The sequence below is a fragment of the Cetorhinus maximus genome, chromosome 13 (assembly GCF_964194155.1).
Source record: "Cetorhinus maximus chromosome 13, sCetMax3.hap1.1, whole genome shotgun sequence".
Lineage (NCBI taxonomy): Eukaryota > Metazoa > Chordata > Chondrichthyes > Lamniformes > Cetorhinidae > Cetorhinus > Cetorhinus maximus.
The window spans coordinates 119,204,466-119,220,711 of NC_135891.1; the positions used below are offsets into that span (position 1 = coordinate 119,204,466).

At 45.8% G+C, this 16,246-nt stretch overlaps 1 protein-coding gene across 1 annotated transcript in view; it reads left to right on the forward strand.

Annotated features, from left to right (window-relative positions):
• The window catches only part of kcnn1a (potassium intermediate/small conductance calcium-activated channel, subfamily N, member 1a), a 99,704-nt gene extending 86,449 nt beyond the window's left edge, over positions 1-13,255 (forward strand). Inside the window, exons 8-9 of the mRNA XM_078556200.1 lie at positions 7,994-8,063; positions 10,381-13,255. Of these exons, the coding sequence (XP_078412326.1) occupies positions 7,994-8,063; positions 10,381-10,665 (355 nt within the window). The 3' untranslated portion in view covers positions 10,666-13,255. The remainder of the gene's footprint in view (positions 1-7,993; positions 8,064-10,380) is intronic.
• Positions 13,256-16,246: the final 2,991 nt, after the last annotated feature.

The window sequence follows — 16,246 nt, forward strand, 5'->3', positions numbered from 1 at the left end:
GGTATGAGAAGCCTCCGTTTGCAGAATGGCTTCACCGATCATTCTGTTGGTAAGAGCCCAGGCCCAGCATGACTCAGCACCTTTTAAATTAGAGTAAAGTAACTGCAGTGCAATGGCCACCACCTCAAGAACTGAAGGCTTCTTAGGCCAAGGGTCAGTGAATTTGCCATGGGAACAAGCAAGTTGTGTTCCAACCAACCAAATGCAAGGAGGTGTCTGCACATTGGTACCCCTAATGTCTCCAGTAACCAATAGGAACCATCAAGGAGTGAGCATTTCCGAGCTGCTAGGAGGGAAATACAGGTTCCTTAATTCTGCTGGTCGTCATCATTAGCTGCAGTGTGTTAAGGATACCTGGGGTCAGGGTCACTGCTAATAAGCCAATGGTTTGTGATCGATTATCAACAGCTGATATTTGTTAAAACAGTGATGCCAAATGTTATAATGTCCCAGGGTTACTTTTAATATTGAGTACACCAAAATAGAATTAGCTTGCATTTCTATAGCACCTTGCATAACCTCAGGATGTCCCAAAGTACTTTACAGCCAATGAAGTACTTATGGAAGTGTAATCACTGTTGTAATATAGGAAACATGGCAGAGTTTGCACACAGCAAGATCCCACAAACAGCAATGTGATAATGACCAGATCATCTGTTTCAGTGATGATGTTTGAGGAATAAGATACCTTTTCTTCTTCCAGATGATGCAATGGAATCTTTAACATCCATCTACGGGGGCCAGATAGGCCTCAATTTAATGTCTCATTCAAAAGATAGTACCTCTGACAGTACACCACTCCATCAGCACTGCACTGGGAGTGTCAGACTGGATTATGTACTTGTACCCCCTGAGCAGGATTTGAACCCACAATCTTCTGATTCAGAGGCAAGAACCTAAGTTATGGTGAATACATGTGACTCAACATGAAATGTGCTGTGGCCAGAGAGGCTCCAAAGTGCCAATGAAATTGTCACCTTGACTCCTATGTTGTTGGCACTGGTACATTGAATCGAGTGTTAAATGGAGGGCTCCCAATATCATTAGAGTGCCCTGCAGAATCTTGTAGGAATGCTATCAATTGGGTCTTTGAATTAACTGGCACAACAGTAGAGGCAGCACAATTGCCCTCTTACCCTGACACAGGAGGGCAGCTGACCCTCATGGAATTTGTACCCTAGCAATAAGAGTCTTTGAGAAAGGAGAGGGGTGAACCTGAGCCAAGGGTGTTGGGGGGGTGGTGCGTGCTGGTGATGGGAATACTTTGGATGCCTGGGTCCTTTGCTTTTCAGTCCAGCCCCTGGTACTTACACAGCAGCCAAATCAAGGTGCCTAAAGCAAGTTCCAATCTGGTACATGTCCCTTCCTAGCCACAGTACAAATCCTGGTCTCCTTTTGGACTGTTGGTTAAGAAGCTTCAAAGTCAGAGGCTGAGAAGATTCATGTGAGAGGGGCTGGATTATTGTTAATTGTTGTATGTTCCTTTATCCCTGTGTCTTGTCGTATTAACCCTGTGATGTGTTTTTGTCCTTTTTTTTCTGTTCTGTTTCGCTAACTCAATGCAGAGGCCAGAAGTAAGTTGTGTTTGATTTTATAATCTTCCCTTTCCTTTTGCATGGGGAGTTGGGGTACGATGATTAGGAGCTTGTGTGTGGCAGTAGGAACCAGTCGGATAGGTATGCCTGTGACCTCGCCATTCCTCTCCTGTTCATGCAGCAGGGTCGCTCTGCCCTGTTTAAAAGAATGTTCTCCAGATGTGCCAACATGTTCTTGTCTCGCAACTAAATCAAGTGAGGGCAAAGTTGAAAGTTTTAAATTGAATTCAAAGAAACAAAAATGGGATGGAGGAGGTGGGGTTGGAGGGAAATAGGTACCACCATCTTGGGGAGGGGAAGGAAGCAGAGACCACCCAATGAGATGGCTCATGGTACATCCATACTAATTCCAAAATGGTTCCTACAGGCCTGATGGGGCTTATTTCCAATAATACGCCTCCTTGTACATTGGTGTAGTAATGGGTGAAAGGACTAATCTTTGACATGGACTTGCCAACCTTAATTTCCCAATTCTAAATCCCAGATAGTCCCCTACCCAAAATCCTCTACCCTAGGGGCCCTTTTACACATTGAACTCCTCTTGTCTATTCAAAGGCTGAACAGTTATGGTTTACTGGAGAATCGAGGGTAAATCTCACCAGGCCTTGCAGATGTACATGCTGCCCATGATTTTGCGCCCATTTGTTTCCATGCTCCAGCTATGTGCCTGCTCTCACAGGCGGCACAGAGACTTGTGAAATTTACCCCTCTGTGTGGCTTCATGTGACAGATCAAGGTCAACAAAGTAATGTTCATGTGTGGAGATCAAAGCAGGAAATGTACATGTGCAAAGTAACCAAGTCAGTTTCTTGGGCAGCTATTCAATCAGTCAGCAATGATAATAAACTCTTCATACTCGTAAACACAGGAGGTAAGTGGTTCTTAGCTGAGTGTCATCAATGTCTCCAGGGCACTTGAACCCCATTGTTCCTTGATCTAAACAAGATATCAGCGAAGCACACATTATTTCCAGGTTTGACCATGAATACGGAATACATTAAAGGGCATAAGGAAATGGGAATTGAGCAGAAGGCTCCGAGGCAGAGCTAGCACTAGCATGATGGGTGAATGGCCTTCTTTAATTTGTATTTCTTTTGAATTGGAAGTTTGGTGGTCTTAGCAGAGAACACCAGTCTCAAACTAAATGTCGCTGGTGACTGAGGAGCCAAGGGCCTGAATGGAAGCCCTGCACTGTAGGGTGAGTCTGTCTATTAAGGGGACTCTCAATTAGGAGAGGGTAGGAAAACACTTATTCTCACAAGATGCTAGAGGAGAAAAATGTCAACTTAATTTAACCAGGTCTTATATCTCACTGATAATCTACCCAAAGCACAGGGGTACAATTAGCAGAGACCCCGAATTAAACATGGTCAATATCTGAGCCTCCTTGGAGCTGTGACCTGGATTAACCTGAATTCTCATCCTCCAAATCCCCAACTCAGTCCATTCCACATGCCCAACACTTCTCCCACTGTCCCTGTGAGGGAGTGTACTGGAAAGAAGCAACAGGCACATCCATGGCTTTGACTAACATTCTGTTGCACTAAAGATTTTGTGCTTGTAGATGCCTTTAAATGTTTGTAAGTGGCTCTACAAGGCGGCAGTGACTGACAATTGATTGTGCCACATTGCTGGCCGGACAGGAGAAAGGCCTGTTGGTCCATTGACTGGATCAAGTGGTCTCCTGTATCAAGAAAGCATGAATGTGCCTTGGAGCCAGGAGAAAGTTGTCCTTTGCATCCTCATCGGGCTTCCCCCTTTTGTTCCTTGTGCCAGCACATCCTCAGACATGGGGGTCCTGGCCGATGGATTCCAATGTCTGGAGGATAACCTCACCCACCTGACCACCTTCTGTTCTTCCTCTGCCTGCTCCAGGAAGCAAAGTTTCGAGGGGAATCCCCTAGGGAAATCCCATTCTGTGTCCTTTGTGAAATGGGTGGAGGTAACTCAGCAGGAATTAAGGTAGAAAAGTAACTGGCAAAGCAAAAACTATATATATTTGGGGAAATAAGGGGGGAATTTTAACCTAACCCACTGGGTGTGCAGAGTAAAAGGTTAATGGTTATGTTAATTAGACAGTGATGTTAATGATGATGTAACCATGACATCAGGGTCAGGTGACCAAGAGGCTCCAAGGGAGCAAGACAGAGAACAGTCTGTGTCCAGAGAACAATGTACTTACCACCAGGTCTTGAATGTAAATAGTTCTAAATAAATAGTTTCAAGATAAAACTGGATAATGACTATCTCCCAGTCACTCAGAGTAAGAGAAACCTCATCCAGCCAAAAAAAAAACAAACAAATAAAGGGCAATAAGCACAAGCATGGTGACAGCCCAAAACATGGTGGAACGCCCTGTTCCATATTACTGTCCATCAAGTTCAGTGGAGAATGAAATCAGGAGTTGAGAGTGCAAACCAGCATTACACCCGATTCATTCCATTTCCTAACTCTGTAGTTAGATTAAAATTGGTCCCAAGAAGAATTCTGCAAAGCTTTCAGATATCGTTGCTTGGCTCCTTAAATTTACTTCTGCCTTTTCTCCTTTTCTTAGTAATTGTGGGCAGCATCAACAATTAGTGCTGGGCATAAATGAGGCAGGAATTTTTTTAAAATTGAGTGAAATATTAACCACTTCATTTAGATGTGACAACCCAAGAGAGGCCAAGGGTGGGGGGTGAGTGGGGGTGGAGTTTCTGCTGAAAATTGGGAGGGAGTGAAAGTGAGCAGGGATCCCACATAATAAAAAATTTGAGCCTTTCCCACCTTCTCCTTCCTGAATGTTACCTATTGCAAGTGGGAAGAGCAGGGAAATCAAAGCAATGCTTGGATAAGAATGACACCCTGGCAAGGAACTGAGGCTCAGGGAACTGTACACAGATATTCATGGATTAGGGGCAGAGGAAGAGGTTACAAAAGGGGAGAGAGAGAGATTACCAAAAGAGAGAAAGAAGGGATAGGTGAGATTACCAAAGGAAGGGGTAAAGGCTATCGAGGGAGAGGTTTCAAAGAGAGAGGGAGAAATTACTGAGGGAGTAGAGAGAGGCTACAAAGGGAAAGGCTACAGAGGGAGAGGTTACTGAGGGTTAGAACTGGAGGAAAAACATTTCTGAACAGTTTGAGATGCATATCAAGGGTTTGGATAGAGTATATAAGGAGAAAACATTTCCACATGTTTAGAAGAGTCAATAACAAGAGGTTTAAGGTAATTGGCAAAAGAACCAGAGAGGAGAAATTGTAACGAGTTGTTAGAACCTGGAATGCACTTCCTCCAGGGTGGTGGATTTCAATAGTAACTTTCATTAAGGAATTGAACAAATACTTGAAAAGAAGAAATTTGCAGGACTATGGGGAGAGAGCAGAGGGGAGAATCAGATAGCACTCTCAAAGAGGCATGGGCACATTGGTCTCTTTTTGTGCTGGCCTCATTTGACAATGTAATTTAATTTAACCTCATCTCTTAATCTTCTAAACATTAATCATTTAAAACTTATCTTTTATAATTTGAAGTTTACTGACATCTGAATATTTGCGTAAACAGGAAGTTAGCCTGCATCATAACAGGGAGTTACTGTGAGGCTTGAAAAGGAAGTTATGATTAAAACCAAAACAAGAAGTTTATATCTTTTGGTTCAATCCAAAAAAACAGGACAAGGTTGGGATGGAGGGGAGAGGGGCCGGGAAGTGAAAGAAGGTTTTGAGTGCAGAATTTACTGAATAGGAAAATTCATTGAGAACCTCAAAGACTAGCCCCCTGTCCCCTCACTTTGTGGGGAGGTTTAAGACAAACATAGACCTAGATTTTCACCTGCATGCAGATGTGCAAAGTCGGGAGAATTCCCGGCTCCGTGAACCCGACTTCTAAAACGTCTGACCAAACAGCAGATTTTGGTTCTGGGGTGCCAGCCGGGCCAGGTGTCCTGTCCAGTCCATGTCCTGGGATTCGGGCCAGGTGACCTGGGAACAGGTGTGGAGGCAGGCTGGGCAGAAAGCCTGCCTCGGTGCTCCAGTACTGTGGTGAAGTTTAATAAACAAAACAAAAAAACATAAAGCAGCCCTCATCCACCCCCCTACATGCTCCCCATGCCCCATCCATACCACCTCATGCCTTTGACCACCCGCATGGTCCCTCATACACTCCACATCACCTATGCTCTTCTGCCCACCCCTCAAGGCCCTGTACTAACCAATGTCCTTCTGCCACCCCCTTGGCCTTTTTAGCCCCTACGCCAACTCATGACTTCCCATCTATACCCCTTTTCCCTTACACTTACCATGCCAACTAACCATATATCTACCATGGGTAGACCTCAGGACCCATGCTGGGATAAAATAACATTCCAAGTATCTATTACAGACTTTATATTAAAAACTCATTCTTAAAAAAACATTTACTACATTTACATTCCTTCAACTACATTATTCCTTATTACAACAAACATTTCATTCACTTGCGTAATCCCATATAAAAACAAGCACTGGAATTCATAGTCCCACTTCAAAGCCCCCGTAGGTGTCCCATGGCCATATCCAAAGGGATGCCTTACCTCTCCAAAAGGATGCCTCGGCTATCCACTTGAATCCACAAAGTTCAGATCTGTCCCTACCTGCTTCTAATCTGCGCATTTTGTCCAGTTTGCATTTTAGAAATTTCTAGATGACCTACTCCAAAAACAGCAACAAAATTCCAAATGCAAACAGGATGGGAGCTGGAGGGCAGGTGACCCTGTGCTATATTATTATTAACAGTTTTAAGCTGCTTACATTCTGTAGCACAGTGCTCACCATGCAATTATTGAACATTTTCAGAGAAGAAATATGAAAGACATGGGAACCCAATAAGAATGAGATTTGTCTCTGTGTTAAATATGAAAACATTTTAATATTCTTGACAATAATGCTGAAGGTTTAGTTCAGTCAGTTAATTTCTTTAAATATTTCTTCATAAAATGTGGTGTCACTGACAAGACCAACAATTATTGCCTATCCCTTCAGTTGCCCTTGAGAAGGTGATGATGGGCTATCTTTTTGAACCGCTGCAGTCCGTGTGGTGACAATGGTGTTAGGATGAGAAATGCACAATTTTGAACCTGCGAATATAAATCTCCCCTTAACCTTCTCTGTCCCAAGGAGAATAGGATAGGAAACAGGGGCAGGAATAGACCAGACGACCCCCACATGCCTGCTGCACCATTCAATAAGATCATGGCTGAACCTCTAGATCAACATCATCTTTCCACCCTATCTCCATATCCCTTGATTTCACCAGTGCCCAAAAATCTATCAAACTAAAGAGGACAATCCCAGTCTCTCTACATACCAGAATTCCCTCATCCATGGCACCATTCTAGCAAAATCTCCCCTCCATCCTAAAGTTTCATGCCCAGAATTGAACACAATAATCCAGCTGAGGCCTAACCAGCGAAGGTTTAGCATAACGTCCTTGTTGTTTTTAACAGCCTAATTGACTTCTCCTGCCATCTTCAAAGTCATCTTTTGTTATCTTTATTGGTGCTGGAGATTCACTTGAAAACCTTCGAACCAATTATACAAGAAGGACAGGAAAGAATAATTAAAATTGGATTTCTAGGTTATCGGTATTTTCATGCAGCCCACCAGAGCACGTGGCTACATAACCTCTTTTTACCCAGAGGGTGGTGACAATGTGAAACGCAGAGAAGTGGTTGAGGCAAATAGTATGGATAGGTTTCAGCAGAAGCTGGTTAAACACATGAGGGAGAAAGGAATATGCTGATGGGGTGAGATAAAGAGGGGTCGGAGGTGACTCATGTGGAGCATAAACACTGGCATGGACCAGTTGGGCTGAATGGCCTGTTTCTGTGGATGAGTGGGAGCAGTAAAAATGCCAATTAAATGGCTCAGCCAATAGGAATTGCCTGCTTGAGTTGAATTTTGGGCTACAAGTTTCCTACAAGTGTCTATTGGAAGGAGCCAGCGAGCAGGATGGGGACATCAGCCATGAACATAAGGATTGTGCAGTTGAATATGTCTGCTCACCTGACCTGAAATTGTTGATTAAATCTCTGTCATGCCCAATGTGACTTTCTCCAAAGAGGATTCTCGCTTCTGCCCCAATATCCCCTTCTCATGGGAGGTTGACTCGTGACCCCTGACCCCTGACCCCGAGTTGTTGAGTGCAGAACAGAGGCTATCAGACTCCCCAAAATTGTTCAGTTAACGTCACGCCTAAGGCACAGGGAGGGTTAATCAATCTTTCAGGAAAGGAAAATGACATTAAACCCTAGACTAGAATCCAACTGCTTGTGTCTGGAGCAGATGCTGCTTGCTGCCTGTGCCTGTAGTTTCCTTTTAGTCATTTCTGCATGGCTGTGATGAGAATTGTTCGGCATAAAATTAATGCTGCGTTTCCCACACAGATTAAGAGGTGTTAAAATGGAGCAGAGGAAATTAAACGACCAGGCGAATACACTGGTGGATCTGGCCAAGGTTGGTAACACAATGAACTGTAAGAATCCCTGGGGAGAAATGGAGAGGATTCCCCATCAACTAGGGATTGCCAGCTCTGATTGAACTTATTCCTGGAGGTTTCATCACATGACCTCCTTCCTCCAACTGCTCCGCCCTCACACTCCCACATTGGTCATCTGGCATGTCCATCCTCATTGGCCTACCACAGCCAATCAGAGAGCAAATAGACTGGTCCTTATCTAATTGGATGAATCTTCGCCATCAATCCAGCAGCCTTCATTTCCACGTCTGATAAATTAATCAACGGGTTTTTTTTTATGTTCCTAATTTTTCTCCTGAGGGTTGCTCGCAGGAGTATTCTGGAGGTTAATCTTCAACTCCTGGAGAAACCAGAGCAATCCTGGAGGGTTGGCAACCACCACCCTCAAAGAGGGGTCTGTACTCCGATCAGGTTCAATTCCCAGGCCTGTTGTGAATTCACTTGGTTAAGGGATGGCTCCAAAGGCTACAATTACAATTCTGGCCTAGGAAGGGGTTGCACAAGTCACCCAGGTTTCCTGCTTTCTGTGGATTCCTGCAGCAATGTGTGGGTGTAGGGTGTGGACGTGGAGGGGATGGGGGGCTGATTGTTGGGCAAGGATAAGATTGGATTTGGCTGCGATCCCCTCCCATGGTTGGGTAGTGTGTCAGCACTCAGTGTACACTCACGCATCGAGGCTGGTCACTATGGCAAGGCCTCGGTGGGATGTTGGAACCCAACTCCAGTATAATTTAGCACCTTTGGGAGAGGGGTAAGGGTATCACAACAACGTGCATTGATATTGCCCCGGGTGTTTTACATGAGCAATTATCAAATAGCAATTATAAAATAACATTTGACACTGAGCCACATCAGGAGATATTAGGGCAGGTGACCAAAAGCCTGGTCAAAGAGGTCCGTTTTAAGGAGTATCTTAAAGGAGGACAGAGAGAGAGAGGGGTTTAGGGAGGAAATTCCTGAGCTTAGGGCTGTGGCGACTGAAGACATGGCCCCAGTGCTAAGGCCAATGAAAATCAAGGAGGCTGAAGGAGTTAGAATTAGGGGATTGCAAAGCTTTTGGAGATTAGGAGAGATGGAGGTGATTTTGTTTTATTCGTTTTACGGGATGTGGGTGTTGCTGGCTGGGCCAGGATTTATTGCCCATCCCTAATTGCCCTTGAGAAGGTGGTAGTGAGCTGCCTTCTTGAACCGCTGCAGTCCATGTGGTGTTGGTACACCCACAGTGCTGTTAGGGAGGGAGTTCCAGGATTTTGACCCAGCGACAGTTACAGAGATAGGGAGGGATTGGAGGGATTTGAACACAATTGGCAGAATTTAATCAAGGTGACAGGGGTCTTGCAGGTGGAGTGGTAGCTGGCAGCAATGTACCCACTACACACCCAGGATCAGTGAGCCAGGCCTTCGGAGAGTGAGGGCGATTCAGGGACAGCAGCAAGGGCGGGGAGGGGGGTCACTGGCTAATGGGGGTCAGGAGGGCAGAAGAAAGGGCAGGACGGTGGCTGTCAGCTGGTCCCCCTTCCTGATGCCAGGTGCCTTGATCAGGCACTAAGTGCCTTTAAATGAGGCAACACCCCCCCACCCCAATCCACTACGGGAGCCTACAAGCAAACTCAACAGAACAGGCTCCCCACATGGTGACTCCCCCAAACCACTGCTGGTTAATACCAGTGGCGATGGGATAAGGCCCTTCCCACCCCAGATTTAACCGAGCCAGAGGCAGGAAGGTGGCGGGGTCCTGACCCAGCTACCTCCCGCCCAACTAAATACCCCCTCGCCTCCTAACTCACCTCGAGGCAGGGCATTAAATTCTATCCACCGTCACCATATTACAGAAAGGTTAATGACTCAGCTGTACATAGAAACATGGAGAATTCTGGGTCCATCTAAATTGTCTTCTACCAGCCTGGTAGTCACCTGATAAAATGACAGTGGAGTTGTTGACTCAACACAGTGATCAATCTCTATCAATTAGTTCAGGGAAGGGAGCCTGCCATCCACACGCAGTCTCGGTCTATATGTGACTCCAGCCCCAAATCAATGTGGTTGACTTTACTACCCTCTGAAGCGGCCTAGCAAGTCCTTCAGTTACATTAAAACCAGCTGGACAGTGGTTCAAGAAGAAAGTCCAGCATCACCTCAGGGTACAAATGAATGAAAACAATCACAGACCCTGAAATGAGGAATCTTCCCCCCAGCGTAGTGGAGAGCTTTGGGAACCATAGGCCTAAATTTGTACACGCTCACGATGTGTCCCTGTCTTTTTGACATGTGTTTCTTTGTACCTCCTGTTCACAGACACAGAACGTGATGTACGACATCCTGTCAGAACTGCAGGAAAAGAATGAAGACTTAGAGAAAAGGATTGTGACGCTGGAGACCAAACTGGACTCACTAACTGTCAGCCTCCAGGCATTGCCCGGACTCATCACCCAGGCTGTTGGCCAACAGCAGCGTGACTTCTTTGAGACTCAGATGCACAGGTTTAAACCGGTCACATATAGTTCGGAAAGGTCGTGGACGCCAACGCGAAGGCGTCGATCGCCATCGACAGCACCGCATACATCTTCTGACAGCAGCTAGGGGCCTTCAGAAGTAGATGATCTGATCTCACTTGGCCATTGTATGGCTTACAATGTTAGCTTTTTTCTATAAAGCCATCTCTAATTTATAAGTTTGGTTTTAGGATACCAGAGTGAAGCTGCAGGTTACCATTAATATTTAAAAGGGTAAAGCAGCTCCCTAGGCTTCTGCCAAGGGGTTTGGGCCAGTATATATAGGTTGAAGCCATCTTCCTCAAGCCTCCTCTTCTCCACCCCTCCCTTCTCTTCCCTCCTTTCCCTCCCTCCAACCTGCCCGCTGACACACAAGTTTTGGCTGTCCGGGGTTGAGCATTGTAATCCAGGAGCGAGATCATCCCAGTCCCATAGTAGAACTCAGTGCAAGACCTGAGAGTCCTCAACTCAACTATGTGAATTGTTAGGCATGATTAAAGAAAGAATGTGGGAAGATCCCATTATCCTTGGGCTCTAGGAAAAACCAAGTTCCCACTGTGGAATCTATCCTATTTATAGTACTCAATGGACTTTGCAGGTTTCTGGGTAATTGGTATATGGACAGTCTGCAGGTGGTTTGTGAGCACAAGACTGCCTCTGCATAGCCCCAATACCTTGTATTCAAACACAGCTGATAGCTCCCACTAAGGTCAAGTCGGTATAAACTATCCCTAAGTGGTATTGTTTTATGCCCAGGTTCAATCTGTAGTCTGAGCTGAGGTAGCAGGGCCTCAGCTGCAGTAGGCACTGGAGTGGGCCTCAGCAGACCCTTGGGTCAGAGGGTAAAGGTGAGCCAGGGTTCCTCCTCCCAATTGTGAACCAATGGCCAGCTCCCCAATGGATGGGGAACATTTGTAGAGTTTGAGTAACTGCCAGGATTGGGCTGCAGTGTTGTGCTCCCCTGTTCAATACTTAATGCCTAGACATGCAACAACAACTTGCATTTATATAGCATCCTTAACATAGTAAAACATCCCAAGGCACTTCACTAGAGGGAATCAGACAAAATTTGATGCCAAGTCTCAAAAGGACAGCTAACTAAGAGCTTGCTCAAAGGGAAAGGTTTTAAGTACCATCTTAAAGGAGGAGAGAAAGGTGGAGAGGTTTAGGGAGAGAATTTCAGATCTTAGGTAGAGTCAGCTAAGGGGAAATCCTGCCAACGGGGAAATGATAAAAAGCAGGGTTATGCAAGAGGTCAGAATTAGAGGAGTGTACAGATCTCAGGGAGTTGTGGGGCTGAAGGAGGTTATTGAGAAAGAGAGGAGTGAGGCGACAGAGGGATTTGAAAATAAGGATGAGAATTTTTAAATCGAGGCAATGCTGGACCGGGAGCCAATGTAGATCAGCAGGCGCAAAGATGATGGGTGAACAGGACTTGGCGTGAGCTAGGATAGGTTAATGACCATTTGGAGCATTACCAAAGGCTTTCCCACACTTGGTAGCCCAGAATAAGTGAGTGTGGGGTGAAATTGGTCTTCAGCGACAGCGAATCAGCAGCCTGCTTTACACTGCATCTGGTTTGCTATTTCCTGCTTTACGCTATCATCGTATCAATTTCACTCCCAGTGTCTTTGGGAGAAGAGAAATAGAAAAATAAAAATAAATTGGGCTTTAGGCACAGCTTGGAAGTGAAATAATTGGAAAATAATGACCTAGGACAAAGTTAATTTTTAAATATTGCGGGATTTTGCCATTTGTCCAACAACCTGTGACAAAGAAATAGAAAACATTAGGGAGGCTATAATGGCATTAGATAAGTCCGCAATGTTTACCACATGGACTGCAGCGGTTCAAGAAGGCGACTCACTGCCACCTTCTCAAGGACAGCTAGGGATGGGCAATAAATGCTGGCCTAGCCAGCGACTCTCACGTCCCAAGAATGCATACATAGTATTGGGACCATTGGTATAGCCAAATCATTGGTGCAGTCAGTGACTGGGAAGAGTAACAGTTTCTAATGCAGGCTATTGAGTTGGCCATTCCATGGGTCTCCTAATAATGACATTGGTAGACATCCTTCAACCCACATTAACCCAAATCACCATGGGCTTCTGGGGAATATGGTTCAGGAGTTCTGGGAGAACAAGGGGGAATAATAACTGTTACCAAAACAGATAGTAGGTGATTTTTTTAAGGAAAATATTATTCAGGAAAACCTAAATTTAGCACAGGTGACCAGGATCAATTGAAGGTCACTGGTTTCATTTCTACCACAGGTATCAGCAAATGTCAATGTTGAAAAGAACAAGAGTAGTAGTTTCTGCTCTGGGTTTAACAATACTCTTAAAATAGCCAATTCTTCCACTGGAAAAACAGGAATCGCCCCCAGAACCCCCCATCTCCCCTAGAATGTCCTCTATACTCACAACCCTGCCCCCATTACCCCTCCTGTCACTTCATTCACCAACAAACCCAATGAAATGGCCGCCTGACCTGTCCATGCAAAGTGAAGTGAAATTAAAATTATTCCATCGGTTCCATTCTCCTCCCATCCCCCACCCCCTACCCCCTATCCCCTATCCTTCGCCTTCTCCATCCTACGCTTCCCAACTCTCAGCTCCCTCCTTCCCCGCTCACACTATGTCTTTCCTCTGCCAACACCTTCTCCCCATCTCCTAGCTTCCCCAGCCCCACTTCCCCTTCCCCAGCCCCACTTCCCCTTCCCCAGCCCCACTTCCCCTTCCCCAGCCCCACTTCCCCTTCCCCAGCCCCACTTCCCCTTCCCCAGCCCCACTTCCCCTTCCCCAGCCCCACTTCCCCTTCCCCAGCCCCACTTCCCCTTCCCCAGCCCCACTTCCCCTTCCCCTTCCCCTTCCGCCTCCTCACTCTTATCCTCCACCAGCCCCACTCTCCTACCCTCCCACTTCCATTCCCCCTCCCCTCTTACTCCCACCCAACGTTTCCCCTCCCCGCCACTTTCCCTAACCCATCCCAACCCCTCACTCTCCCCTAACCTCTACCTCTTGGTCCAACTCACCGTAATCTCCTTTAACCCCTTCCTCTCACTTTCTTGTTCCAAACAGTGCTGCAGCCTCTGTTGATGCTGCACGATGCTCATCTGACCCATCTGTTAATCATTCCAGTGAACCAATGAAAACTCAAATTGGCATGCTGCCAGGGTCAGGAATAAGCCAATAGGAAATTGGGTTAATTTGATGCCTCCTAAAAAAATGTCAATGCTCAATAAAAATCCCAAATGTCTCAAGAACTGGCTCGGTGTGTTTACTACCTTAGCTGAGAATGTGTATAGTGATAGAAATGATCAAAATCCGTTCTTACCCATTTCTGTTGAAAAATGCATCACTGTAATTTTTATATCTGGACAGTTAACTTAAAACCAACTTCCTCCCAAACGTGATTGAAAAGTCCCCCTTCCTTCCCCCCCACCCCGCCCCACCCCCCCCAACCAACAATATTCCCCAAAAAGCTGGTTCCGGAGTTGTAATGCCACATCGGTGACATCGGTATGTGACCACAGAGAGCACATGTTGCAATGACATCACCAGAATGATGCAGACTCTCTCCAGATCTAATTCTGAAAAGAAAAAGGTTTAAAAAAAAAGAAAGTGAATCCTGTTTTTAAATGGAAACAAAGCTTGTTTATATTGTGCCGTAAGCATTCAACAAGAACTTGCATTTATATAGCACCTTTAATGTAGTAAAACATCCCTAGGCATTTCAGAGGACAAAATTTGACACTGAGCCACCTAAGGTGATTTTAGGACCAGTGACCTAAGGGGTCAAAGAGGTAGGTTTTAAGGAGCATCTTAAAGGAGGAGAGAGAAGGGTTTAGGAAGGGAATTCCAGTGCTAAGGGGCCAGGCCATAGAGGGCACGGCTGCCAATGGCGAAGCGATGGAAATCAGGGATGCACAAGAGGGCAGAATTGGAGGAGAGAAAATATCTCGGAGGGTTGTGGGGCTGGAGGAGCTTACAAAGATAGGGAGGGGGAGTGGGGTGGGGCAAGGCCATGGAGGGACTTGAAAACAAGGCTAATACTAAGAGGCTGTTTCTCCTGACTGGGGAATCTAAAACAAGGGAGCATAGTTTCAGGATAAGGGGCCAATCATTTAGGACTGAGATGAGGAGAAATTTCTTCACTTGGGTTGTGGATCTTTGGAATTCTCTATCCCAGAGGGTTTTTTTTCATTCATGGGATGTGGATGTGGGTGTTGCTGGCAAGGCCAGCATTTGTTGCCCATCCTTAATTGCCCTTGAACTGACTGGCTTGCTAGGCCATGTCAGAGGGCATTTAAGAGTCAACCATTGCTGTGGGTCTGGAGTCACATGTAGGCCAGACCGGGTAAGGACGGCAGATTTCCTTCCCTAAAGGACATTAGTGATCCAGATGGGTTTTTGCAGCAATTGACAATGGTTACCATTACTGAGACTAGCTTTCAATTCCAGATTTTTAACTGAATTTAAATTCCACCAGCTGCTGTGGTGGGATTTGAACCCATGTCCCCAGAGCATAAGCCTGGGACTCTGGGTTACTGTCTAGTGATATCATCAGTCCCCCACCATCTTCCCATATTGTTGTAGATATGCCATTATTGAATCTATTTAAGACTGAGATAGACTGGTTTTTGGTCTCTCAGGGGATCTAGGGCCAGGATTTTACGGCCCCTGCCACCTGGCGGGATATTACAGTCCCACCAAACTGAATGGAGATTTAAATGGCTCACCGCATCCACCAGGGGGAGACACGTTGCAGCAGGACCATAAGGTCCTGGCCCAGCAATCTAGGGAGTGGGCCAGGAAGTGGAGTTGTAGCCCAAGATCAGCCATGATCATATTGAATAGTGGGACAGGCTCAATGGGCCATCTGGTCTAATCCTGCCCCTATGAGAATTTTAAATTCAAGATGTTGCTGGTCCAGGAATCAGTGTAGGTCAGTGAGCACAGGAAGTGATGGGTGTATGGGACTTGGTGCAAGTTAGGATATGCGTAGCAGAATTTTGGATAGTTTAATTTTATGGAAGGTGCAAGGTGGGAAGCCAGCTAGGAGAGCATTGCAATAGTCAAGTCAGGTTTAGAGGCAACAAAGGCATTCCAGAGGGCTTCAGCTGCAGATGAGCTGAGACAGGGACATAGTCAGGTGATGTTACAGAGGTGGGAATTGGCAGTCATGGAAATGGAAATAGTATGGGGTCAGAAACTCATCTTAGAGTCAAATAGGACACCAAGATTGCAAACAATCTGGTTCAGCCTGAGACTGTGGCCAAGGAAAGGGATGGAGGTGGTGGCTAGGAAATGGAATTTGTGGCAGAAACCCTCCTCATTGCAATAAACATCAGTCTCCAATTTCTTGTTACACTGGGTGTGGGGGCAGGGCAAAAGTGATTATGCTGCTGGACAGATATCCAGAGAAGGTAAGTTCAAATCACACCCATTAAGAAAACTGAATTCAGGTAAAAAATGAAGTCTGGAGATGGAAAGAAAACCTCAGTAAAATGAGTAGGAAGCTGTCAGATTGTCACAAAAATCCAAACAGTTCACTAAAGTCTCTTTAGAGAAGGGAACCTACCATCCTTACCCAGTCTGTCCCTAGATGTGACTCCAGGCCAACAGGGTTGACTCAACCAACAGGATTGACTTTTGGCTGCCCTC